At 42.0% G+C, this 26,719-nt stretch overlaps 1 protein-coding gene across 1 annotated transcript in view; it reads left to right on the forward strand.

The window, feature by feature from the left end:
- The first annotated feature begins 2,577 nt into the window (after nt 1–2,577).
- The window catches only part of SH3RF3 (SH3 domain containing ring finger 3), an 87,032-nt gene continuing 62,890 nt past the window's right edge, over nt 2,578–26,719 (forward strand). Inside the window, exons 1-2 of the mRNA XM_031557667.1 lie at nt 2,578–2,922; nt 9,172–9,267. Coding sequence (XP_031413527.1) covers nt 2,593–2,922; nt 9,172–9,267 — 426 coding nt within the window. The 5' untranslated portion in view covers nt 2,578–2,592. The remainder of the gene's footprint in view (nt 2,923–9,171; nt 9,268–26,719) is intronic.

The raw sequence follows: 26,719 nt of genomic DNA on the forward strand, positions 1-26,719 counted from the left end.
TGTTTTGTTTTTTGATTGAAAAGCTGTGGCTCAGAATGAGAAATGCTATTAGGTGGTAATGGAAACATTTCATTTTGGAAGCACCTTGCCACTGGTAATTGCAGTTTCAGTACTTCTGTGCAGACGTTCTGTGAGCAGGACAGTCCCCAGCCAGATGATGTGGTCTGTAACAAGGCCCAAAAAAGAGAACAGGAGCACAAAGCACCTGAACTGCAAATTCCCTGGGAATGCCCCATTAGTGTTTCCAGATGAAACATTGCCAGATTTCGGATCCAAGCTGTTGTGTTACAATTTGCTTGCTTTGCTTAAAAGTCTGTATTTTCATCAGATTAAGGAATAAAGAAGCACCTGAATCATTTTCTAGCCAGTTCAATTAATTAACAGGAAAAGCCCGGCACATATTGTGTAAGTACTGAGCTGATGACTGGTGAGACCACATAAAACCCCATTTCTTTTTCTGTGGTTCTGGGTACCGTTCATTTTTTAACAAGGCAAAAATGAGGCTTGGGAGCAAAAAGGTTAAAAAGTAAAGAAAGTGACCAGACCTTGATTCACTACAAAGGTGTCAGGAATAGGAAGGCCCCATCTTAGGCAGGTGATCCAGAGCACGCTTGCCAGGTTTTTGCCTGGATCAGCAATGGTTCAGTACTCACCTGGCAGAAGTCGTGCTCCATGCTTGATTAATTGTCTTCTCCCAGCGTGAGTTAAGGAAATAAATTCTTTTATTTCTAGATTTCCTCCAAGCTGCATAGTCTTTCTTCCAGCTTAATAATTTTTTAAGATAGGTGATGCAATCTGTGCTTTGCTTAACATGGTATTGTGTGCTTAAACTTCAGAATACTGGGAAGAGAAACAAAGCTTTGGTGTTAGGGGTGTCACTTTGGTGTCACTGTCCTGGCACTGGAAAAAAAGTGTATCAATGGGATGCTGTCAGTAGTTTGGCAGAGTGTTTTATGTATGCTTTGTTAGCATAAGCTTTGTTGATTTTCTGTGTTCTTGCACTTTTTGTTATGTTTGAAGGTGCTTCCAATATAGTGGTTTTCAAGTGGGTACCTTCATTCATACACAGCATAACCAAGAAGAATAAGGAGGGAAAAAAAGAGAAACAATGAACTGGTAATGAGACAATTCATCCAAAAGAGATCAAATCCCAGGGAGCACAGGGTTAGGGTTATACAGCTAATGCCTGCTTTGCTGACTCCTTTGCTACGTGATGCAAGCAGGAGTTTTTACATTCACATGCTTACCAAGATCTGTACATCTATTCAATTCTGTCCTAACAAGAAGAGCAGGTTAATGCCCATGTATGAAGATAGCCAGCAGTGTGTCCTTGCAGTCCAGAAAGCCAACCGTATCCTGGGCTGCATCAATAACAGTGTGATCAGCAGGTGGAGGGAGGTGATCCTGCTCCTCTGCTCAGCACTGGTGAGACCTCATCAGGAGTACTGCATCCAGATGGGGTGTCCTCAGTACAGGAGGGACTTGGATTTGTTTACATAGCCCCTTTTATGTTCCCTGCAGTACATGATGCTACACATTTGGGCTGAGTCTTGCAAACTGGCTTTTGGATCAAGCTAAATAAAATGAGAAATGTTATAGGGTAATACAGTGATGCACCTTTCCCCCAGTATGGGTCACTCTGACTATCGCAGAGCTGCCTGTCCCCACAGCTGCTCCCTGTGAAGGGAAGGGCAAGGCACGGGCTGGGCAAGCTGCACTGCCACAAAAGAGGTGTCACAGCCACAGTGAGGGAATCTTGCACCAGGCCAAATCAGCCCCTGGGGTGAATTCTTCACAATCAAGGGATTTCCACCGGAATAGGTTTCTGTTTTCTATCACACTGATTTATTCACATTTTAAGCTTCTTTTTTGCTCTTGCACTGTGATTTTTTTTAAGTCTCTTTCTTTCTTTCTTTTAATGAGAGCAAAAGCCTCAGAGCTCTTTTTAGTTCTAAAAGAAAGATTTGACGCATTCTGTCTATTCCGCTTTTCCCCAGTGGCATTAATTCATAAGCAACAAAGAATATTATAACTGTTTACAGTAGCCCTCAGTGAACAGCATGAGACTTGGGGATTTGAAAGAAGGAAGGGTATTTGGCTCCGGAATGAAAAGCTAAACTAAAAGCTTCAAACTCAAAAATGTTTGGAGTTCCTCAAACAAACATCACAAAAAAAATTTAATTTGCCAACTTCTAAGATCATATGAATCTTCAAGCTGGTTTTGTTTCATTTATTTTGCTGTACCACAGAAACCAAAGCAGTCCCAAAGGTCAGAATGTCTGATGCTTTACCTTCAGCTGTGCCACGTTCTACTCGTTTAATCACAGATTCCTGCTGCTAGAGCAGCCTGTGCCAGTGGACAGAAGGTGCTATGGGTTTCAGCTGGATCCCAAGAGCACTGCCGAACTTCTCTGCTGCCACACTGCTGACTCTGGTGTTCCACACTTACCTCCTCTATCCACTACCACTCACATCCTCATTTTTGTGAAGGATTCAGGGTCCTGTGCCATGTAGCAGGTCACTATAGCTATTGGGGTCATGTAGTCATGGACGATTACTTTGCATCTAGCTCCAGGTGACTTCAAAAAGGAAATGGGCTCTGGCTGGGGTTTTCCTAATGCTGTGTTGTGTATTTTGCTTTCCCAGAGTGCTTCACAGCTTCCCTACGGCAAAGCTCTCTACACGTACGAGGGAAAAGAGCCTGGAGACCTCAAGTTTAACAAAGGGGACATCATCATACTGCGGCGGAAGGTGGATGAGAACTGGTATCATGGGGAACTCAATGGCAACCATGGCTTCTTCCCCGCCAGCTACATCCAGTGCATCAAGCCGCTCCCTCAAGCTCCACCTCAGGGCAAAGCACTTTACGACTTTGAAATAAAGGATAAAGATCAAGACAAGGATTGCCTGACCTTCACCAAGGTAGGGGAATAATGTTTTTTTCCTAAAAACAAACAAACAAACATAAAAACACCTGCTTGGAAAGTGGCTCTTGCAACTGTGCCTGGATTTCCTTCTCTAAGTGGAGTGCCCCCTCATCCTGTGCTGAAGGACATTGATGTCTCCTGACATCTCCTCCTCCCCATCGGGCAGAGCCCAGTTGCTGCTCCTGCAGTGTGCCAGCCAAGCCCAAAGATAGCATCCTTGAGAAATTGCTCTCTTTTTGTCTAAAGGATGGACCACTGGGTAACTCATGGCAGGTACTGCGAAGTTAGCATAAAGCCAGTGCAACTTAACAAGTAGAAGGGTATATGCACTTCATGGTGCTTTTCTTTCTAAAAAACATATATATCAAAATGTTATGCAAGAACTTCCAAATCTCAGAAAAAAGGAAATGGAAATGTGTCCATTACCGTTCCTTACTGAATCAGATGTTTCTGTGTTGTTGTTTTTTTTTTTGTTTAAAAATGCCATGGAGCTTTAAAATGTTTGTTTCATTGCACCACATCCCAGTTAGCAACCGAAACACACTACCATCATGTATCACAAAGTTTCCTATTTTAATAACAAAGACGTTAAAAGCAGGCATTTAAAACAAAGTCATTGCTTTTTTTAAAGACAGAACCGTTTAATAAATTCCATTTGGAATTAGGGAAAACCGAGATATTGTCATTTCCTTTGGGTTTAAAATGCCACGTTTCCCCATTCTCCCCCACCTCCCCTCCTGCTTTCTACTTCACTCACCTTTTCCTTGCAGTTTGTGTTGACCTCAGATGGGATTCATGGATATCAAGAAGCCCATAGTAAAATAAAGCATATCCCCTAAGGTTAATTTATGGCACTGAAAGCCACGGAGAACCTGCTCATTGTCGTTTTCTATTTTATTTTAGCTGTCTGTGGTTGTTACAGTATCACATAAAGTAATAACAGTTATGCTGAAAATGAATATGAAATAGATGATAAAAATATCCTTCACCAGGATTTTACTGACCTCCTCTTTGGAGGCTAGTTATTATAGCCCAATGAATTATTTGCAGCATGTAATTTTCTCACCAAATGTAACATCTTTTTCAGTTGTGCCACATTTCTCAGCAGAATGCAATTTCCTAGAACATATACTTTCTCATACTTATTTAACAAAAGATTTGTAAGCATTTTTGCTCTTCAGAGAGCAAAGTGTTTGATTGCAAACACTGCAGACCCTGTGACAACACAGCCTCGCTGGAGCTGTGAAACTCTTGAGTGAATGCGCTGCTTGGTGGGAGCTGTGCACTAACAAAGCCAGGAGTTACCTCTGAGACACTATATATATTGATACTGTATATGTACAAATATACTGAGACAGATTTGTTGGCACTCTGCCCAGGTAGAGGTACAATAGTGGTTTATTTTCCTCGTCTGTCTAAGGTATTCATCACTTGCTTGATAGAAGCAACACATTTGATGTGGCAGGCAGTGGTGGTCTCTTTTGTTCCAGTGGGTGCTGTCTCGGGTACTTTTGTGTTTGGTGTATGTGGTGCCATTTATTACTATCCTCCCTTTACAGTAACTGCTTTTTGCATACTGATAGTTCTCATTTTCTTGGCTGTCCATTCCCATAGGCATTTCTTTCTGCTGTATAGCTCTAGTCTCAATCTCTCAGTTTTCCTTTTCTCACCCCTCTTGTTACTCTCTGCATCCTTTTATCCCTGGTGTCTGTGTTTTCCCCAGAGAGGGTTTGGTTTCACTTCTGCTGCTGTTTTCTTCTTTAGTTCCTTCCACTACGTGCACTGTCACCTTGTAACTGTTTTTATGTCTTGTCTATTGTTCTCTCTGACAGTGAGTAATCTATTTTTCATCTTGTGACTTTAACATCGTGTTTTCATCACATTTCCCAATGCTAATTTTAGCTGTCACCTGCGCTGATGAAGGTTCCTGTTTAGCTCAGATTTTAGATCATCTGCTGATGCAGCCAGTTCCTCTGCACAGTCACGGGCAACTGGTTGCTGCAGATGTGATTTGGCACTCACTCAGAGTAGCAGTCATCATTTGAGTGTCCCAGTTTGGGTGTAAGGATGCTGGATCTCAATTTCATCTACACTATTTTCTCTTTTCTCAGGTGGAACAGTTGCATCAACACACCATTCATACAAACTAGCACAATCTATTTGTGTCCCAAATATCATTTAATGCTACCAGACTTTTATAATTGGATTTTATTTATAAACATATAATAGAGGAGAAATTTCTTCTTAACAGAAACTACCAGAAGACAAAACAAACATAGAGATCGTCTGTGTTATTATGTTTTGTTACTTGTTTGCTGGACTTTGCTTTCCCCATCCTCTTTGTTACCATGCAGTTAGGATATTTGTTGGTTGCAATAAAAGAAAACAAAGGAAAAATACTTGGGCTTTACTCTCAGTAGTTTTTTTTCAACATTAATATGTTCTGTTGTTCCAAAGATGGAGTGCAAGGAATATGAAGTATGCTGTACACTGATCCTCATAGGGCTTCTGCCATTTACCTGTTTCCATCTTCTGTCTGCAGAACACTCTACAGAGAAAAGGCCAAAGATAAATCAATGATAATAGTTCTTTATGTGTTGTTGTAGGTGTAAAATTGGGAGGGACAGAGCAACCTGCCTCCTGAGCATCCAGGGCAACAAACAAACCTGCCATTCTCTTATGAGTATGCACTGCTTCCCTAACTCCTCCTCCCTAATTAGCCATAGGTAAAGGCAGAGGGTCCTGCCTTTGCAGGAACCACAAGAAAATAAATCACCCTGGGTACACAACTTAAGATATATTTTCCTCAACGATTATCAGGTATCAGCCAAATCAACCACTGAGCAATTACATTGCTCTCTGTAAGACTGGCTGCATCCCTCAGTCAGTTTAAGTCCAGTAGCTCCCGGTTCTCTCTAACATGGTTGTTATTAGCATGGAGCATCTTGCTACACAACTTTGAGATATGCTCACTGAACACAGCTTGCTAACGTCTCCTTAGGTGATACTGCTGTATGAGCCTGTGCTCTTGCTACGTCTTTCAAAAAACTGACCCATCCTTCCTTGGGCTGGGATTTCTGATACAAGAAGACTCTGATTTCAGCTACAGCAATACACATCTGGAGTAATCACATGGCTGGCTGGCCGGCTGTGTAGTTACTCCAGCCTTAGACGGAGTCTGTCTTGAGCCCAGTTCTGTTCTGGTGTTTGACCACATTTGCATGCATGAGTCCAGTGGCCCTCTGGAGGTTGAGTCCCAGTGGCAGATAAGTTTCAAACTTCCCAAAGCATCAGCTGTTTCCCATACTTTGTTGCTCATCACATTTCCAATCCCATCACCCATTTCCTCTACTTCCTTTCCCATCATTTTCTCTTCCAGCCCGCATCGATGTTTAACAAGTTTTGTGCCAATCCTGCAGCCATAACATCCTGTACTGGTGCCTGTCTGCATCCCTGACCCTCAGCACTCAGCACTGGCAGTCTTTGCTTTTCAGAGAGATTGCTATGCTGTAGCTGTCAACAGAGATGCTCCCTGCCATCCTGTCAGTGCTAGGACCTTCCTGCAGCTGGAGATGGAGCTGTCATTTTGCAGAATAGCAGGCGCATCATCTGCTTGATGTTGCTTTGTTAGTGGCCATTAATGACTACACTGAAAATCAGGCTGTGAGTCATGACTATTATTGGACACAATTTTGTGCTGTTTCCTCAGCAAAAGGGTTCATTTTGCCATCAATCAGATTGCTTTTTGCATGATTTATCTTCTACTTATTTTCTGATAATGGTTATAAACTGACAGCATAGGTCCTACACACCTGGCTGGAACAAGACTGCCCCATGCTGGTGAATAAGGAGAGACTTCAGCAGGTAGTAGGGGAGCAAATAGACACTTTAGCAACAGGCACAGAAAGAGCACAACGTGTCTTTGTCAACCTACAATGGATACCAATGGCTTTTGAAACGAGACTTCAAGCTTGGATTCACTTAATGCTGCCTGGAAATCAATTTAGTGTATGTGAAATAGTGAGGTTCAGAAAGTTTAAGTGATATGCCAAGAGATCTGTGGTTCTCTACTATTCATGATACTTTAGGGAATCTTTCGAAGAATTTATAAGTATCACAGCTATCCAACTAATTTAAGACATGAACTATTTTAATGTCAAAGCTTTTGCCAGCCCAGTGTGTAGAATGATGTTGTGGGCTCTGAATTCAAAGAAGCTTTCTATTAACAAAGAATGTCAGGAGATGTTTCAGGCTTTGCTGTAATTCCTGGAGATTTTTAGCACCCTTCTGAAAATGAATTCTGTAATGGAAAGCATTCCCAAGGATTTGCACTTTGCTCTCCCTCAAAGATGCACATTTTGAAAGTCAGCATATCTCATTATGTGAAACGATCTGATTTTCTCATATGTGGCCACATTTGACAGCCAAACTTGACATGAATAGAAATGCTTCCAGATTTCATAAGTCTGTAGAAAGCAAAGCTAAAAAGGGATCTTCAAGGCTCACCTGTTCTCTGCCCCATCCTTGAGCAGGACCAGCACAGGATCCACCTCTCCTGCCATGTGCCTGTCTAGCCTGCCCCTGGGATGGAGACTGCACAGCTCCTCCAGTATAAAATCTAGTCAAGGGTTTATGGGGTTTTATAGTTCAAAAGTTTTTTTCTCAAGTTCTTATGTGTGCATGTGCATATGCAGCATAGAAGATACATGGATGTATACATAGGCATGTAACAATAATGTAGGCTCATCACACACTGTGTTTTGTAAAAAGTCTTTGGAGAAAATAGGTAAAAAAATGTAGGAAGTAGGAACAGATATAGCAGGTTCTTGAAGCAATGAACTCTTCTATTTTCCACATTTATCCTCTTTACCTAGATTTATGATAATCGGTCTTTTGTAAGAGCATGTGGAAACTTTGCAGAGACATATAATCGTCAGTTCTTTACACAGATCAAAAATGGTCCGTGCAGACACAGCTTTGGAAGAGAACACTATCCTTTTCTTCAGGAAATTAAATGCACAAATTCTTTTTGCATCCTTCCAGCTGTAATAAATAGCTGAAAGATTCAGTGTGTGGCTGTTTCTCTTAGCTTTCCCCTAATGGATTGTTCAGATGAATAATTCAGAGGAAACATTTAAACTATTTGAATGTGCACATGTTCACAATGCGCACGTTCAGAACAGCACAATATGCCCATCACTGTTCTGGTCGTTTTCTGTCAATTTAAATCTGTAGTCTGAACAGCCTGGGTTAGGAATTAGTTTTTCCTATTCGAGATCTAACTGCAAAAAAATATATCTCCTTTCACCTGGACAGTTAACACAGATGGCTTGTTACATGGAGAGTTGTATACCATATGTATATATACACTTTTGTTTTCCTAAGGTGTTGAAAGTGGTGAAAATGAAGTGAGAATGATCAGCTTTCTGGAGGAAGATGTTATCTTCTTACAGATTTCTGCATGGGTACAGAGGAAGCTTGGATGCCATGAGAGGACTGACATATTGGCAAACTTGGCTTCACAGATTCTCTCAGCCCACTTCTTTCCTGCAGTTGCAGGAAAGCTTCAGTGGGATCTGGGCATACAGGCTTGCCTTCAGTAGCAGTTGCTGCAAGCGGTGCTGGGGCAGAGCCTGGCTAGGGGTTGCAAATCCAGCACACAGCTGTGACACCACAGATCTAACAATGAGCTGAACTGCTCAAACAGAAACAAAGTTCGTTTCTACTCTTGTGAGCTTTTGTAATGACTAGTGTGCTTTAGGTTTTAATCTATCAGAAAAAGCTTGTAACACTGTAAATCTTACTTACCTATACTTTTCTTAATCTCCTGCTTTATAGTGACAAAAGAAGGTCATCTTTAGCTGGGATTTTTTTGCAAGTTTGCTTAGATTAACTGTGATATTATAGTGTCATTGATTTTTCAGAACTAACTTGCATCTAAACTGAAGCTGATTCAGTAGAATGCAACTTTTTTTTATTATCTTTTCTGTTTTGCCTGCTTTGCACTTTCATCTCCTGTTTTATTGTTTTTTGTTGTTGTTGTTGTTGTTGTTTTAAAAGGAAAACTTACACTCAGTGCATTGGCAGTGTAGTCTAGTTGCCAGTGGATGCTGGGCCCAGGACTGAGGGAATGTTTGTATGTGGCTTATGGCCTTCTTCATATGCTCTCTCCCTAAGCTGTCGTGTAGGTAACTCTGTATTGTGGAAAAATCTGATGGCATATTCTGTGTCTCTCTGGTTTTAGGATGAAATCTTGACAGTCATCAGGAGGGTAGATGACAACTGGGCTGAAGGAATGCTGGGCGACAAAATTGGTATTTTCCCAATCCTCTATGTTGAGGTAAGATCATGACAGATGGAGGTGTGTGGTTCTGTGAATGTCCCGTATTTATTTTCACACCGACAAGGGCAAGCTAACCTTGGAAAATCTTGAATGAGAGGAACAAAATATACCAGAATAACTGAAAAGGGAAGTTTTGTTGTTTTGCCCTAAGGCACTGAGAATACATTCTTACCTTGGTCAGTTCAATTTGAATCAGCCAGCAAAATGCATGCCAGGAACTGTTAAAGTTTTGGCATTTCTGGTATAATCTCTTCAGTGCACATAGCTAATGTGGAAGGGACCACAGCTGGACATCTTGTATGCAACCAAGGACAGGCAGAAGCTGCTGGTGGGTGGGAGGTAGATCCATGGTTCAGCTGTGCCTCAGAAACAGAGCCCTTCAGAGGGCTCTGGGAGAGCCACGAGTGTTTGGGTTTTGTTTTGCTTTATTTTTTGGTAGGATCTGTGAAGTTATTTTAGCAGGATGTCTTAGAATCACAGAATATCCTGAGTAGGATGAGACCTACAAGGATCATCAAATCTCAATACTGGCTCCACATGGGACCACCTAAAATTCAAACATTCTTTGGAATGTCCAAATGCTCCTTGAGATTGGGACCATAACCCTGGGCATCCTGTTCCATGCCCACCGCCCTGTGGTGCAGCCCCTTTCCCTAACCCCCAGCTGCCCCTCCCCTGACAGCTCCATGCCGTTCCCTCGGGCCCTGTCGCTGTCACACAGAGCAGAACTCAGCGCTGCCCCTCCGCTCCCTGTGAGGAGCTGCAGCCGCCATCAGGCCTTCCCTCAGCTCCTCTGCTCTGCGCTGAGCACACCCAGGGACCTCAGCTGCTCCTCACACACCTTGCCCTACAGACCCTTCCACACTTTCACAGACCTCCTTTGGACACTCTAACAGCGCTATGTCCTTACGTTGTGGCACCCACACCACATGCAGTGCTGGAGGTGAGGCAGCACACAGAGCAGGGCAGGACAGCCGCTCCCCTTGCCTGGTGGAAGTGCTGGGCCTGGTGCACCCCAGGGCACGGTTGGCCTTTGGCTGCCAGGGCTCACTGCTGGCTCACACTCAGGTTGCCATCAGCCAGAACCCAGAACCCAGCCCTCCAGTTTGTCGAGATCACTCTGCAAGGCCTCTCCACTCTCAAAGGGGTCAGTAGCTCCTCCTAATCTAGTTTTGTCTGCAAAATTACTTGGTATGCTCTCAAGTTCTATGTCCACATCATTTATAAAAACACTAAGAGAACTGGCCTTAAAATGGAGCCTTAGGGAACCCCAGTAGTGTCTGTTCATAGGTCTGTCTTCCACAGTTAAGTTGTGCTTGAAGTCTCTGGGAGAGAGAATTCTTTGTCCTGAGCACTTTCCGTAAGTCATTTTCATGTGAGACTTCTTTTGGCTTAAACACTTGGACCTCATGTCCTCTGTGCAGAACCATCCTGCCAGCTATTCTGACTGCCACGTGCTCTCCTGCTTGTGCCCATCCAGCTAGAGGCTCTTCAGGGAAGAAGTTCGGAGTTCCTTTACTGTAGCCCTGTTGGAGCTTGTCTGCCTTCTCCAAGCACCTTTGGGGAGCTTTCCTCCCTCATGGGTGAACTAGAGGTTCAAAGAGCTGATGGATAGGTTCTGCCATTCCCCACTGGATGCTCGATGATCCCAAAGCCACCCAGCAGCATTGGTGTAGGCTGTTGCTTCTCTCCAAGGTGAAGTATTTCATATGCAGGTACAACAGAGCCCACCCAAGCCCTACTGCATGCAGCTCTGATGCCTGCATCCCAAATTACTTCTCCAGATTTCTTAGTTAATGGCTTGAGACAAAACAGAGATAATTAGTGCCTGAGTACCTAATTATTAACTCCAACAATGACCAATTTGGAATAAGCCATCATTAATACACATTGCATTCCCACAGTTGACAAGAACAATGATATTAAAACCAGAATGTGTAGGAGCAGTTATTGGAAAACCAGCTGCTGCCCATAAGTTAATGACTAGTTTTCTTCTATTCTGAGCATGTAAAGACCTTTTCAGTTTGTTGTGATTAAAACAGACAACTAAGATTTCTCCCAGGTTTCATCTTTTTTTCCTATTGTCTTTCAAGCCCCTAGGGGTGTAATGTGACTGTCCTGAATTTTGCTATGGAAAGAGTGAATAGGGGACCTCTGCCAGCCAGCCACAGTTACACCCTGCCACCTTTCCACAGCTCTAATTTCACCTGCTGGCTGCAAGTGCTTGCACTACCTTCACACCATCCAGTATCCCTATCCCTCTCCCACCCCTAGGTATCTGTTCTCTTTAATTACTGCTCCTGTAGGATGGAGAGCTGAAAGCCTCAGCTGAGCAGCCCATTGGGAAGAAGTGCAGTGTTGTCTCACTGAAGTTCACAGTGCACTAAATAAGTGTGCCCCAGACAACCATGGAGGAATAAGAAGCATGGTTGTGTAGAGTCAGAAAATCAATATTGGAAGTTTCTAAAGAAATACCAACATCCAGGCACCCAGCACCCAGGGAGAAGAACGTGCGTAGGAATGCGTATGTGTGTATATGTTCATATACAGACACATGTATATAAAAAAATGTACAACTATGTACCTTTATGTACCTGTTTATATGAATATGCACACACATAGTTTATCCACGTAAATTTGGAATCAGAAGATCTAAAGGGCATTTCCAAATGAGACACTTTGATGCCATGGATGTAATACATGTGCCATGGTTTGTAAAGACAGAGGGAAATGATCCTCCGGACGTGAACATCAGCCACTTATTTCATCTGCATCCCAGTGGATGGAGGCCTTTTTCTGAGTATGAAATGTGCTTATGCAGCTATTGGAGTTTTATAGTTATCTCACTGTTGCCAGGTTTGTGTGTTACTTTACATCAAAAATTAGGAGGAATCAGCAGGCCAAATCCCAATGAATTTTTGAAAGTCTCAGTGCCAATGTTTATAAAATAAATCCATTAAACAAGTAGTACTTCCATCTAAAAACACTCCTTGAGCCTGTCCAAGTCCATTAAGTGGTTTTCAGAATCTTGGCAAAATGTGCAGAATAAGCAAAGCTAAACTTGCACAGTAGCCTTTCACTTGTGTGAGCCGATCAGCTGAAGTGTGTAGGATTTTGCATGCCACCCAAAGCTGTGGATGGAGCAAATCCCAGCCCAGAGGCCATCTCTAATGTCAGGCTCTAATGTCCCCAGCTGCTCCCACGGACCAAAGAAGGCTCTCGCTACAGCAGCCAGAGCTGTGCTACAAAACAAGCTGATGGCTCAAGGATTCTGAATTGCTGTCTGTGAGGGCAACTTCCAGAATAAGACTGTAGTGTCACAAAGCAGTGCCACAGAATACTAGAGGAAGATACCCCACAGTGTTCTAGAAAGTGTGTTATCTCAGCATTATGTGTAGTTGTCCAGATGTACAGTGTGACATGACATTTTTTTGTGCTTTATTCCTTCAGTCTCCAGCACGGGTGCTTGTATGCCTGCCGTGCCTGAGAGCTCCCTGCAGAGAGGCTTTTTTCCCAGCTCAGTAGTGTCATCTCTGTCCCAAACCACAGAATCTTCAATAGTATAAGTTATATTTATTCACAGTTCACAATGGTGACTGTTACAGAATGAGTCACACACAATATGTTGTCAAGAGAAGTTAACACCTTTTTTTAAATTATTTATTGTCATACTTCATCTCCAGTAGAAGTCTTTGGGGCTGATCATTTATGTTTTAATTTATCAGCATAAAAAATCCACAATACAATCAAACTGATTCTCACGGTGCCTGGAAATAAACATCTTATTAATAATCTGTATGGTCTGCAGTCCTATTCTTGCTGTGAAGTGTTCAGGACCTGTAAGGAATTCAAAGCCCTAACTGTATTTCTTTTATTTTACTGTCTTTGAGCTAGCTCTTTCATTCTTAATAACTGCTGTTATCTCTGCTTGGATGTTTTAAGTATAGTGCTGCTTCGTATAAAATTGAGAATAATGAAGATTATAGTGTGTTCTAATAGATATAGGTGTGCAGGAATGAAATTTGAGGGCAACAGTGTGTCAAGTATTGGAAGATCCGAATCCTGCTTTGATGACCAGAAACTACAGAAAGCAGAGCTGTTAGACCCGAATCCCCGAAACCCAGCCTGCAGCTCCAGAGCAGAGAGGCATTCCCCATGATCAAGAAGCCTTTCGAGTCTGTGGTGGAGCAGGGCAATTACGAGGAGCGCGGCTGTGACTGTAATATCAGCACATTACAATTGATGAAGTGCCAGCCCATTGTAATAATGTTTTATGGCAGCAGGGGCACTGAAAGCTGTGATTAAGTCATATTAGGAGTTTTAAAAGTCTTTTTACAGAGCAGCGAAGCAGAGTAATGGGGATCTTCTCCTGTTCTCAACAGTCAGAATGAAGAAAAGGTAAAAAGGAGGTCTTGAAGAAAGAAGGAGCAGGAGAACTGGCAGACCTGATGGTCTCTGTGCCCTGCAGTGTGGATTTAGAAGACTCCCTCAAGACCTGGGGAAAAAAAATCTTGTGAGTCTGTGTTTAGAAAGAGTTCAGCCTAAAGGGAAAAAAAAAAAAAATCCAAAGCCAAATGCATTTCTTAATTAAAACAATGATTTTTCATTCCAGAATTAGCTTTGCAGTGCAGATCACCACATGTAACAGCTTTGTACTGTAGCACTGAATCTACCAAGCACCTTAAAACACCTTACCCCATACAGGGGTACCCAAGAACATTTGCCAGCCTGCGAGCATTGCGTAGTGTCACAGAGAGCCATCTTTCCAGCAGAATTTGTCCTTAGCTGTATAACTATTTGTTTTGCTGAAGGCAGTCCTTAATTAGACACCAGATGAATGCAGAGGTCTAGGAGTTAGCACACGCGTGTGTGTCTGTGCATTAAGTTAATGTGAAAACCACGTGTTCCAGGAAGAGATGCAGAGAGCTGGTCTGAAAAAACCAAAGCCTTTCCCACAGCCCAGCCTAAGCTTTGCTTCACTTTGAGACTGTTCAGTGTTTTCCTGGTGCTGTGCCCCACAGTCTGACGTTCTGTCCAGATGGTGAATTTTGGAAGAAAAATTTCTCTATGTACAGATCCCCAGTTGAGTTCCAAATATCCAAATATCATACTAGATACTTCTTGTCTGTGTTTTCCCTCTCCTCAACCTGTTCTGTTCCTCCTGCAGCTGCAGGACAGATGGACCCCTATGAGACTCCCACAGTGAATTCAGCCTTGAAGCCTGACCAGTCATTTAAAGATATGTTTCCTCTTTGGAACAAATATGCGCCTTTCACAATCCCTTTTATGACATCCTTCTAAACAAGGGAGCATTCAGCAGTAAGGTTTGTTTGGTACCCTATCAGAAAAACGCTGCATTATCTGTTTTTAAGGACTGCCAAAATTTTTAGCCATGCTATTGTCATTTAATGCTAGTAAAAATTGAGGCTTTTTAGAAGTGGATAAAATGAAACCATAGATGATTTTAGAAAAGCTGACTTACTAAATCTCAGAGGAACAAATTCACCCCAGTAGTAAGTAGGTGTAACACTAATGAGTTAAGAATTATACCCATTAACATCTGAATTGATTTCTTTTCTCTCTCCCTTTGTGCGTCAGCTAAAAGTGGAATAAGAACCTTGTAAAGCTGGCAGTAATGTAAGCTCTAAGAGGTGTTTGGCTAATTTCTATTGAAAAGCTTTATTGATATGCATTTTCAGATTTTGTTATTACATTGTTTTAAGACCCTAATTCCTGCACCTTCATGATTTCTATAAAATTGGTGCTCCTTGATTTCCCCTTGCATAGAAGATGGTTGAATATTGCAGGATATTTTCTGGTATCAAATTTCTGCGTGGAGTATAAAATATAATTGCTGTGTTTCACATTCTAACTTAAAAGTGCAGAAGTTGTGTTACAAGATGCAAGACAGACCTCAGGAAGAATCTATACACTTACTGCTACTTCCACGTCAATCAATGGATAAAACTTACTGATTTAGAGTGCTGTCACGTACATACAAAGTAAAATAATTTAAATAACTTCAAATAACTATGATGCCAGTCAGCAAAGTTAAGAGTATTAGCAGTCAGAAGGGAGAAGGAGATTAAACATTCAAATGTGCTGCTGCTTGTTAAGGGAAACTTTGGGTGTCTCTTGCACATTTCTGGAATACATCCATCTTCTCAGTGAATTGTTTTCACTGCTTTTGTCACTTGCAATCTCTCTAGTGTATATAAATGTATAGACCATGCACCACCCTTCCCATCTTGTTCTGGATGTATTGCCAACAGAAACTTTTGTGTTTTCCAGATGAGTTTTGAAAGCCCAAAATGAAAGCTATGGCCACAGACCTGGGATTTCTCGGTTCTTAGTGCAGATTGACGCTCTAAATACATATTTACTTTATTACTAAAGGGCAGTCATTCTTCCTAAGCAGGCTCCATCTATTGTGCACAACAGTAATATACTATCCTTCTGTAAGCTAGTGAAGAATTTTCTTCAAAATGGTCAGTGTATTTGCATCTTGTACTGCTGCTGGACTAGGAACTTCCCTAGTTTGGGAGTCATATATGCATTATTTTATAATCTCTGTCTCACCTTCTCAGCATAACAGCTCACTGTCTTCTTTTCCCTTTTAGTTATGTAAATAAACAACTTTTTGCTCTTTGTTTTAATATCCAATGTAAAATGTATACTAACATAACTCTGGGCGATCATTTTGTTTTCCTGTTTTTCTTAATCTTTAGGTCATTTATTCTAAGTACTCTGTTAGTTTCTAGCGTCTTTCATGAGGTGATTATTCATGCATATCCTATAAGATTTTCCTCCATCTTCAGGATATAAAATTGAGCTGGGTTGTCATCATTGGAACTAAATGCCCAGTTCCCCCTACATCATATTAGCTGAGCTCCTCACCTCAGTAGACGTTTTTTAATCTCTTACTCCCCTTAGGCTATTTCTGGACAAGTTGATCCAGGATTGCCTTCTGCTTTCTGCATGAGTTCCTCCTGCATCAAAAGTTCATCTTGAGTGGGTGCCACAAAGAGGAAACCTGCATGCCAGTGTGGGTGGGAGCACTGTCACCTTTGAGTCATCCTCCAACCCAGACAGTCATGAGACCTGTGGTGAGCCTTGCTGAGAGCCCGCACATAAATTTAGACATAGCCCTAGGTTATGAAAAAATGCCTGCTGGAAATTTATAGTTATAGTTACATGTCTTCTGTTGCTTGTCCTTCTACCTACTTGCACACAGATGAACTCATTATTAAGTTGTTCAGATTCATATGCTGTGACCAATCTTCCTACTCATCAAAACCACATATAAAGTATTACCATCTCTTATGGTTTCAGGAACTGTTGAACCAGAAATTGTCACAATCAGAAACATCTTCCTCACTCACCACATTAATATCTGAATTTCCTAGATTTTATTTTGCAAAAATAACTTTCCAGAGTTATTTATAGGCAGCTTCCAGTCCTGCCAACTTAAGCACACAGCTTTGGCAAATATGATTGTTTTCTGAGTCTTTTAAAAGCATATATATCATTTTGATATCTGTAAGGGGCATTTTTGAAGTGCTGCCTACTAGGTACAAAAATTGAAAGTGCAAGTTAGATACCTAAGTAAGATGGACTGATTCTCTAGATGTGATAACAAGATCTCTTTCTGTAGTAGTAGGACTATGGACTTCCAAAATTTCTCCTGCAAAATCGTGTTTACTGTTCTTCCCCAAAATGAGAAGACTGGGAACTCACCTCCTGTCTTTTACATGTGCTTTCAGCATATAGCACTCATCAACCCTTCCCCATACTTCCAATTTTCCTGAACTGTGCTGGTGCTTGAATATGTGTTTTTCAGTCCTGGGTACTGTTCTGTCATGTTGCACTATTTCCACACAGGATTTTGTTTTCTGCCTCAAAATGGATGTTATTCTGTTAGTGTGCTGTTAGAGTAGCTTTGTGTTACAAAACCAGTAACTGGTGGTTACAAACCATCATGTTGCCTGGGTGGAGAGCAATATCTCTATACAAAGTGTTTCCTCTTACTGATATTTTTCATCCATTTTAACATTTCCTTTCACTTGCAGTCCTTTCATCCTTTTTTTCTCCCTGTTTTAAACTTCTATGTTTTCAGTTACATTGTAAGAGAAGAGTCATGCTGAAGCTGAGTCGTGCTGGTGAGTCACACTGTACAGCGGCAGAACAAGAACAGAATGGCAGTTCTGCCTCCAGTACCACCTCTGGAATGGGAAGCACTCTTGCAGATCATCTGGAATCATAGAATGGCTTGGGCTGGAAAGAAACTTAAAGAAAATCTAGTCCCAGCCTTTCCTGTGGCCAGGGCTGTCACCCACCAGATGAGGCTGCCCAGGGCCCTACCTACTGGCCTTGAACACCCTCAGAGATGGGGCACCACAGCTTCTATGGGCAGCCTATACCAGTGCCTCACCACCCTCTGAGTAAAGAATGTCCACCTAATATCTAACCTAAGTCTCCCCTCTTTTTATTTAAAGCCAGTCCCCTGTAGGTCTCTAAGTACAGTTCATTTGATCAGTAAGTAGTCCTCTGCATCCGAGCTGATGATCCTCATTTCCCCTTACCACTGAGTGAGACAACCAAGTGCTCATAGTGAAGGAAACAAGTACTGCCGCTTAATGGAGAAATCAAAAATATGTCACCTCCTTGTGGGAGAGCCTGTTCCTATTCACTGACTAGGAGGGAAAGGCAGGGGTGACAGTTCTGGCCTAAGGCAACTGGAGGGTTACTGCTGGGCTCCGTCTTCTGTGGTGGCTCAGGCTGGAGATCTGTACACTTTTCAGAATGCCAGGTAAAGGCCTGCAACATTTACTGCACATACAACCCACCATTATCTATGTTCAGGTCTGTTCTTTTGTGCTGAAGACAATATTTATCAATTTCTAAAAGTGCCTATCTGTCAAATAGCTATCAGTGTTTATTCTGATATTGTTAGGTAATGTTAAGGCTTCTGTATATTTCTGAAACAAGATGTTCAATCACATCTCTTACAGCTCTTAACCATCTCTGATAACTGAATGTATAACCTCTTGACAATGCTCAGACAAGTGTACAGTAAATTGAGGGAGAGCATAGGTGCACCTTTTACTAGCCATCTTTTCCTTATTCAGCTTCTGGAACAGCTGAGTGCTCCATACAAAAAGTAAATGTTCCTGGGATCCTACAATGTTTCTAGTGGAAAATTACTTATAGCAAAGGATCCATACCTTTGGTCGTCTGGAAAACCAATTAAATAGATGGCATATAACTTCAGGTACTTCAGGTTAGGTTCTGCCTGTATGTTTTACATTAACTATTTTGGACTTCTCAGCAGTGCTTATAGCTCCCAACCATTGGAGTGAAACATTTTAAAAACAGTGCAAGTTTCCATGGGTGTCTATGCTGTCTCCCATGGAGCATACCCACTACCCCAGGTCCTGAGGTGGCCCAAGAGTACACTGTCAGAAACTTGCATTCTGTAGGGAAGGCACAGGAATGGGCTTTTGTCTCTTCCAGTCATTGGTCGCCTCTGACAGCTTCTAAAGATCACTTCAGCAGTGCTGAATTCTTGACATCTTTTTCCTTTTGAAAAGAAAATCTCTTCCAGTCTCACTTACCTAGGGCGAATGCATGAACATATATTAAGAAGATATATGTCAACAGAGACATGATTTGTCTAGCAGTTAATGAAAAAGAAAATCCTATAGGACTTTGTTATTTCTCACACATTCTTCACTTCATTTCCTGCTGTTGCTATTAGTGTGTATTGCACATCTTAATTAGCTTCCTTCCTGGGGAGTTTTCCTTGCGATGCAAAGCTCTGCAGATGTAGATCAGTGATTCAAATGTAGCCACAAAGGGAGTGTGAGGGTTTGGAGAGAGAGCCCTAGCCTAGTGTCTGTCTCTTCTACTCCTTTGCTGGCAGCAACAGCCTGCTGAGCAGAGGGAATAATGTGTCCACGTGCCAGCTATGGCAGTGGTCAAAAGAAAGTGGATCCAGTGTTAAAATGTCACCCTATGAAAGGCTGGAAGAGCTGGAGGCATACATTATCCTTTGCTATGCCTATGACGGGTGTGATTGCCTCCATCAGAGAGGGACAGAATGGACAGCTGGTGTCAGTGAAACTATAAATGATAGCCTGGGAGGTGCCATCTAGGGCCACCTCTTGTCTCTGCTTCCTGAAGAGAGCATCTTACATAAATATTCTCCCATGCTGGCAAGCCACAATATTTGATTAAGTTTGACCCTGTAAACTTTCAGGAAGCATTAGTTTCAATATATTAGTTTGCTAATATGATGAAGCTATGAAGTGTTTTTATCTCTTTTTTCAACTCCTCTTTTTTTTACCTTTTTTTTCAACTCCTGCAATGCTCCAACTATCATACTATGTGTAGAGTCATGGGAGTGCATATGTGTGCTGAATGTTTGCTTCAAGCAACAAAAATAACGTATGAATTTGATTTTTAGCCTGAAAAATATCATTAGCTGTGCCAAAACCAGATGTTAAGTCTCAAATCCCCTAACATTTTGTTAGGTATTAGTGCTGAATATTGAGAATACTAAGTTCACAAGACTAGAGGAGCAATATGTACAAGCAAATTAAAAACAATAATCAAAAACAGAGGGAGAGAGCTGGAATTAATTTGGGGATGTCCATCTTTTCCTCATTTTCTGCAAAATGCAGGTTTATTGAAGGTTCATCTCTTTATATGTAGCCTATCCTTTAGAAGAAATTGCATGCAAGTCTTTGATTTTGTTTACTTCTTTCCTTTACAAAATAGATCTGTCATTGTTTATTTTAAGTTCTGCTGTAACATTTTTGGTGTGATGCTGTCATTACTTTAATCTGACAGAAATAAGGGTTGCCATCAGCCTTTGCCTTTTGATCATCCTGCCTTTGCCTCCTGTTGCTTTACTTGTTCCAGGACTACTAGACTTCTGGCTGTGTGCTGAGATGGACTGGGGAATTTATCCACTGAACGTTACTCATTTAAGTCGTCATTGTTTTTTTAGTTTCCAGGCCTATCTATTCCATCCTCCCACTTACTGCATAGGTACCTAAGCATTTATGTGGATACAGGGAAGAAAGTGTGAAGATGGGAAAGCAGGACATGTGGCATCTCACACTCACCTCAGGAAAGCATGACTAGAGCACTAGCCCTCACCCCACAGATACTCTTCAGGCGATGCTGCTGTTGAATTGCGCTCTAAACCATCAAAACAGTGAGGTGAGGAACACGGGTCTTTGTACAAGCATCCTCTTTTTCCTCCTGGTCATCCCTCAATTTATCTGATTATTTTATTAAGCTGTAATTTTATGACAAAGCAGCACTAGATATTCTGTAAACAAAGCTAATTGTATTACCCTTGGTTTAAGTAAGGCTGGAGGGAGTGTCCTGCTCTAAATCTGACTTTGAAGTTTTCCGATCTGCTTGGACACAATTGAATCTAATTGACAGGAAATTTCATGAGAGAAGTTTCCTTAATAGAATTTTTCCATAACAGAATTTTTCTGGAAACCTTGGGACAAAGCAGGAGGCACACTAGAGCACTCAGGCAGTGGTGAACTCATGCTGGAGAGGTTCTCTTGCCCCGCTTCTCAGGAGAGGACACTGAAGGAAGAGGAAACTTTGTCCTTTTTTTTTGTTTCTTGACAAGAAAGCAGAAATGGGGAAAGAACTCCTGGTTCAAACCCTGTCTTCTCTGCTGTTCATCATGCAGTAAGGAAAGTTCAATTATATGTTTCTTGTTGGGGATCTCCTTGATTCCTTTCCTCTGATTTGTGTCTACTCCATTCCCAGCAGTTCCCTGAGCCATGACCTGGTCTGAGAGCTCTTGTTTGGCAGCTTGGTGGCTTTTCTTCAGCAGCTGCTTGGGCCCATGCTTTGCCTCAAGCACTGCTTCTAGTTTTTGTCTCTATTGACACAAGACTGTTCCTAAGAGCATAGTTTGAGGTCATAACAATGGCAGCTCCACACCATTCCAGAGGCAAATCTGTCTGCTTTTGCACTGAGCAGTTTATGCTCAGTACATTCCTGAGGTTTCCATGCAGCACACTGTCAGAGTTAAACATGTTACTGTTCCTTCTTGGTCATTGATTGAAGAGGGATCAATGCTTTTGCAGCAAATTAGAAAGACATTTGCCAATGGCAGTTGCATCCTCACACTTGGCTCCATTCACCCGTATATCTGGCAATTTACCTAGTCTTTGGCCAGCCTGAATGCTCTACATCTGCAGATGCTCTACATCTACTATGGCTGCATCCTTTCTGCATTCATAACAAATGCAGACCTGGCTTATTTATGACCATCCAGATTGCTCATCTTCTGGCACTTCTTTCCCTCTGATGGATCACTTTTGCTGTCCTGTTGAACAGGTACAGCTTGTCCATACTTGCAAACCTTTGATTACTCACTTATCTCTCTGTCTATTGTCTTTAATTTACTCCTGAAAGATCAGCCCCTGCCTTTGATCGGTCAGTGGTGCCAATCCTTGGTCATTTTTCTCAAATTCTTATTTTCTTCTGTAGTGTTCTTTGTTGTAAAAAAAATGCTTCAACAACATCTGGACAGCTGCATCAGCACAGCTTCTTTAGACTCTTCTATGAAATTGTCCTTGACTATGATGGTTACAGATTTACCATGTCCATTGTCCTTTGTCCCTCCCCCTGAAAAGATTGTCTCATTGTATACTTTGTTTATATCTATATATTGTGTCCTGCCCACACCTTTCATCATACTTTCTTTAGGCCAAGAACTATCGTTTTGCTCTCTGTTTATGTAACACTGCTTGCATTGGAGCTGTGATCCATGGTGGGAGTTCTTCAGCATTTAATGGCAAAATTAATAAATATTATTAACAAATGTCTCTGTGTGGCTGCATCACATGGTTTGGTCAGTTTGCAAAAATTGAATTCCTTCAGGACAGCTTGTTTCTCCGTCTGCAGAATGTAGGTGCAGCCCAGGGCAATCTGTTTTCAGGAAGGAATGTGTTAGAAAAATATTTGGGCTTGAGTATTTCAACAGACAGGGGGGAAATAAAAGCCAGTGTTGTGCACTTTCAGAAGGATTTCCTACTGTGCAGGTTTTTGTTAGCCCATTAATTTTGCCATCTCAAAACTGAAGCAACATGGCCTAGAGCAGTGGTTTTCCAAATTCCTTCCAGTTGTAGCATACTAACATAAACAGCATTTGCATATGGATGTCATAAAAATGACGAATGTCGGCAATCATCGTACTTTATTGCAGTAATGTGGCACATGTGCCCATGCATCCTAAGGGATCTGATCAGAAGTGCTTGGCGCTGGGGAAGTGACACACCATAGGCCTAGCAGTGACATCCAGAGCAGAGCAGGCCTCGACAGACAGCAGAACGTGCATCCAGCTTCCTGTGTGCATGGGAGGAAAGGTGCTAGCTGTTTCACTACATGACTCAACAATACTGGGTTATATATCCTCTGCCCTTAACCAGAAATTAAGTGCTGGAGGTTGAACAAACAGTGTTTTCTAGTTTGCTAGCAGAATGTTCAGTATGCTTCTTAACTGTAGCCAGAGGCAAGTCAGTCGAAAGTCTGACCTTGAATGTATACCCAGTCGTGTTGTAATGTCTCCAGTTCTCCAAAGAAGGCTGCAAATGGTTCCTCTAGTCAAGGGGCAGTCAGTCACACCATGAGTGTGAGGTTGAATGCTGCCGTTTTCAGTCAAGAGTTTGCAGAGTTGAGGGAATTTGTCACAGTCCAGCCCTGTTGGATTTTTCTTCCAGAAGATGAGGAGGGAGGATTGTGAACCCAATTACATCACCACGTAGCAAAGGAAACACACTTTCATCTCACAGACTGGCTTTCAGAGCCGTCAGCTACTGCTCAGGCTTCCTACATGATGAGATGTGCGTGATTACAGGCTGTGCCACAGCTTCTGCTTCCAAGTGCCCTCCCAAATTGTTACCCGCCTTTTCCCAAATATGACAGAAGTATAAAGGACTCCAAGGTAAAACAACCTTGTGTGAAAACTGTTTAAAAATAATTGCTCACTGCATAGAGTGAAAAAGGATGTAAAGTAGTGCACCTGCTGAGGGAAAAGAGAGCTCTGCTGCTGTACCAGGCATCATCTCTGTGGGATGGAGGCACTTTAAACGCACAAGTAATTTCAAACAGTTTTCACTGTAATAGACACAGGATAGGACAACTGTGAGATGCAAACTCAGGCTGGTAAGTTACACCTCTCTCAGAACAACTCTTTCTTTATTCCATCCATGAGCAAGGGCAAGAAGACCTGTCATGGGACAGTCAGTGCATCCTGGTTTGCAGTTGCCCATCACAACCACATGTAGTTCATTCCACATTTCACAGGAACGCCTCAAAATGTTCCCTCTGTTATCAGACATCCAGGTAAAACAGCAGTACATCATGTCATAAAATCTGTACTTTCACCTAGACTGGCAAATAGCAAACCCAGAGACTGGACACAGCCCTCCGATGATTGCAGCAGCTTTTACGTCTAGTGGCTGGCATCCTTTGAAGTTGGCTACTCCCAGGGTATCACCCAGAGCTGCTGCTGTGACTCCCTAACGCAATCAGCAGCCCTGCTTTGTAGCCAACTCTAGCAGGAGCTTTGTGCACACAACATCTAGTTATATAATCCCATGGGGCATTATTCTATTGCAAAAAGCTTGTCTCACATCCAAAAGTCCTTCTCTGTCTCATGTCTGGAAAGCAGTATGCAATCAAAAACGTCTTTCCTATATATAGCACACGCGGGGCAAAGACTGTTTATGGCAACTCTTTACTGCTGATGTTTGCTTGTTGCGCATGTACCTTGATTCCTTTTACAAGGAATTGAACCAAAATATTTTCTTGCCATTTGCTTTCATTCTTCATTTCACTGCTTTATCAGAGATAGAAACAGAAGCACATTTATTTGTGTGCTGTTCCCCACAGGTAATCTTCAGTTGCAGCACATAAAACTTAATTTTCCCCAATTGCATGAGATTTCTTATTTTACACGAAGTTGTAAATCACCTCAGCAAAGGCTCCCTGCTTCCTCAGTACAGGCAAAGGCTTGCAGTACTTGAAAAATGACTTTAGCTTTCCCAAATGTTCCTTTTATTGTTATTCCAAGGACTTCTTAGATTTATCCGACTTCATGCTTTCTGCAGATAAAATTGCATGGTGTGGGGTTCATGAAGGACTTTTTCTCAGCATCCACCAGAACACTTTTGTAATCAAATTCAGAAGGGACTTCAGCATCTATATCTATCTTAATGTTTCTTTCATCCATTTCCTTTTTCACATTACACTGGAAGTTATTTCCTTTAAAAAAGACTTTATAATATTTCTGCTTCTTTCACAGCAATTCTGAACATTATAAATACAGTTTCTTCAATCACAATATTTCCAGGAATGAACCTCAGAGAATGAGCAAAAAGGCATGATGTGGTGTCTAGTGGATCCATGCCGCAATGCATATAGGAAAGATCCATGCAGCAATGTGAGCACAGTATTGCCTGGTTTACAAATTCATTCATAATTACTTGGGGTCACACACCATATTTTGAAAGTTACTTGCTTTGAGACTCACAGGCTTGATGTGTGCATTGACTCTAAATTAGAGATCCTCTGCCTTAACTGCTTGTATTTAACCTGTTAATTTTCAGTCGATTAAAAACGTTGTAGGTATTGTTGAGCATCCAAGAAAACATTAGCACCAGGAACCTTGTGGAACATGAGGGAAAGAGGTAGAAAGTTTCCAGAAAACACTGAAATCATGAGGCTTGGCTTTCCTTAAAGCAACTAGGCTCTGCAAGGTATTGCCTTGAGATCACTTGCCATTCACACAGCTCTGCTCCAGGAACTGCAGGATCTTTCCTAGCCCGTGCTGTGGTTTCGGCATCCAACTGTCTCAGCTTCTGTAAGTGAAGGTGTTTCTAGATTTCAGCACAAAGCTGCTTCAGAGTGTTTCCTCTCCTTGCAGAATCTGGCAGCAACTGTAAAGGACTCATACAGATGCTGGACATCAGTGAGGCAAGAGGAGTATATCTGAGTAGCTTCTGTTGCTGTCTACATGGACACCTGTACTCACAGATGCACAAAGGCTTTCCATTTAGAGCGAGCAAGAGTGATGGAGGCTCATTGTAGCCAGAAACCCAGTATCTTCCTCCCAAGAAAATGGTAACATCACCTTAGGTCTCCAGTGGCTATTCCTGTGCTCAGGGACATGCTGCCCAGAGTCCATGTACCTGGACTGCAGCCTGGGTCATTTTTGTATTTTTTAGCTGAGAAACATGATCTAGAAAACAATTTTGTGGTGGACATCTTGTCAAAATTAGGATGTTCTAGGGAAGTGCTTCAGTTCCGATTAATTTCATTTTCTGATTATAAACCAGTTTGTCAGCAAACTCCTCACAGTCTCCAGACTCCAACAGGGTCTGTGCTGGTGCTGAAATTGGTGCCAGATGGGCACCAGATCTTCCACCGTTGAAAACAGCTGGAGTTTTGCCACTGACTTCAAAGGAATTAGGATCAAGCCCATGAATTCATGACTGCACTTATTATATAGCTTTCTGAATAATTTATAAGCAAAAATAGGCTGGATTCTCCCAGTCTTTCTGATGTTGAATAAAGCTGTATTTGGTTACTTTTCTTGATTTCAGAGGAGCTTTGGTTCCTTCGTGAGCATCTTGTTATGAAAAATGGTGCCCGTAGAGGACAGACAGGAAGAGAAGAGAAGGAAATCCTTAGGCACATCGAAGATGCACGGCAGATCTGAGATTCAGAGATGACAGATCAGAGCAAAACAGTCCTCAGACTTGGAGCTGAATAGCTAGAAATGGGAAGGGTTGAAGAAAGCATACCTCTTTTTGATGAGTTCATCTATTTTTAATGCCATTGCATTTAGCTTTTTTCTGCTTTCTTCTCAGCAATTTGGACATTAGTTTCTGTAAGGTTATCAGCTGCACTTTGCTCCTGGGCAGACTTTGCAGCAGACTACACATTTTTCTGGGATTCACCAAACCGTGTGTTCGTTCTGTATCACTGTGAACAATTTTCCATCTTAAAACTTTTTGGGAAAAAGGGGAAAGAAAAAAAATTCCCAGTTCACCACCCAAGGCTTAGTGTTTACTTCTGTTGCACGCATCATTTATTTTCATTCTGCAAGATCATGATGACACGCTCATCCAAGCACATGCTGTTCTAATATGCTACATTCCTTCGGCCCCTCAGTGCGTTAAAAGTGACATTGCTGCTAAATGAGAAAGGTCTTGTAAGACAGGGAAATAGATTGCTGAGTACCATTGCCTCCCAAGGAACCATGTTGTAAGCAGAAATGATTGGCTTGTTTTTTTCCAGACTCCACACAAATGTGTACATTTATGACACTGACCAGGAAGGTTGTCTGCTAGCTGGTCCTATGTTTCAGGATTTCTCCTCCTTCCTTGAAACATGCTGGCATTTT

Source organism: Meleagris gallopavo, chromosome 1 (assembly GCF_000146605.3).
Source record: "Meleagris gallopavo isolate NT-WF06-2002-E0010 breed Aviagen turkey brand Nicholas breeding stock chromosome 1, Turkey_5.1, whole genome shotgun sequence".
Classification (NCBI taxonomy): Eukaryota; Metazoa; Chordata; class Aves; order Galliformes; family Phasianidae; genus Meleagris; species Meleagris gallopavo.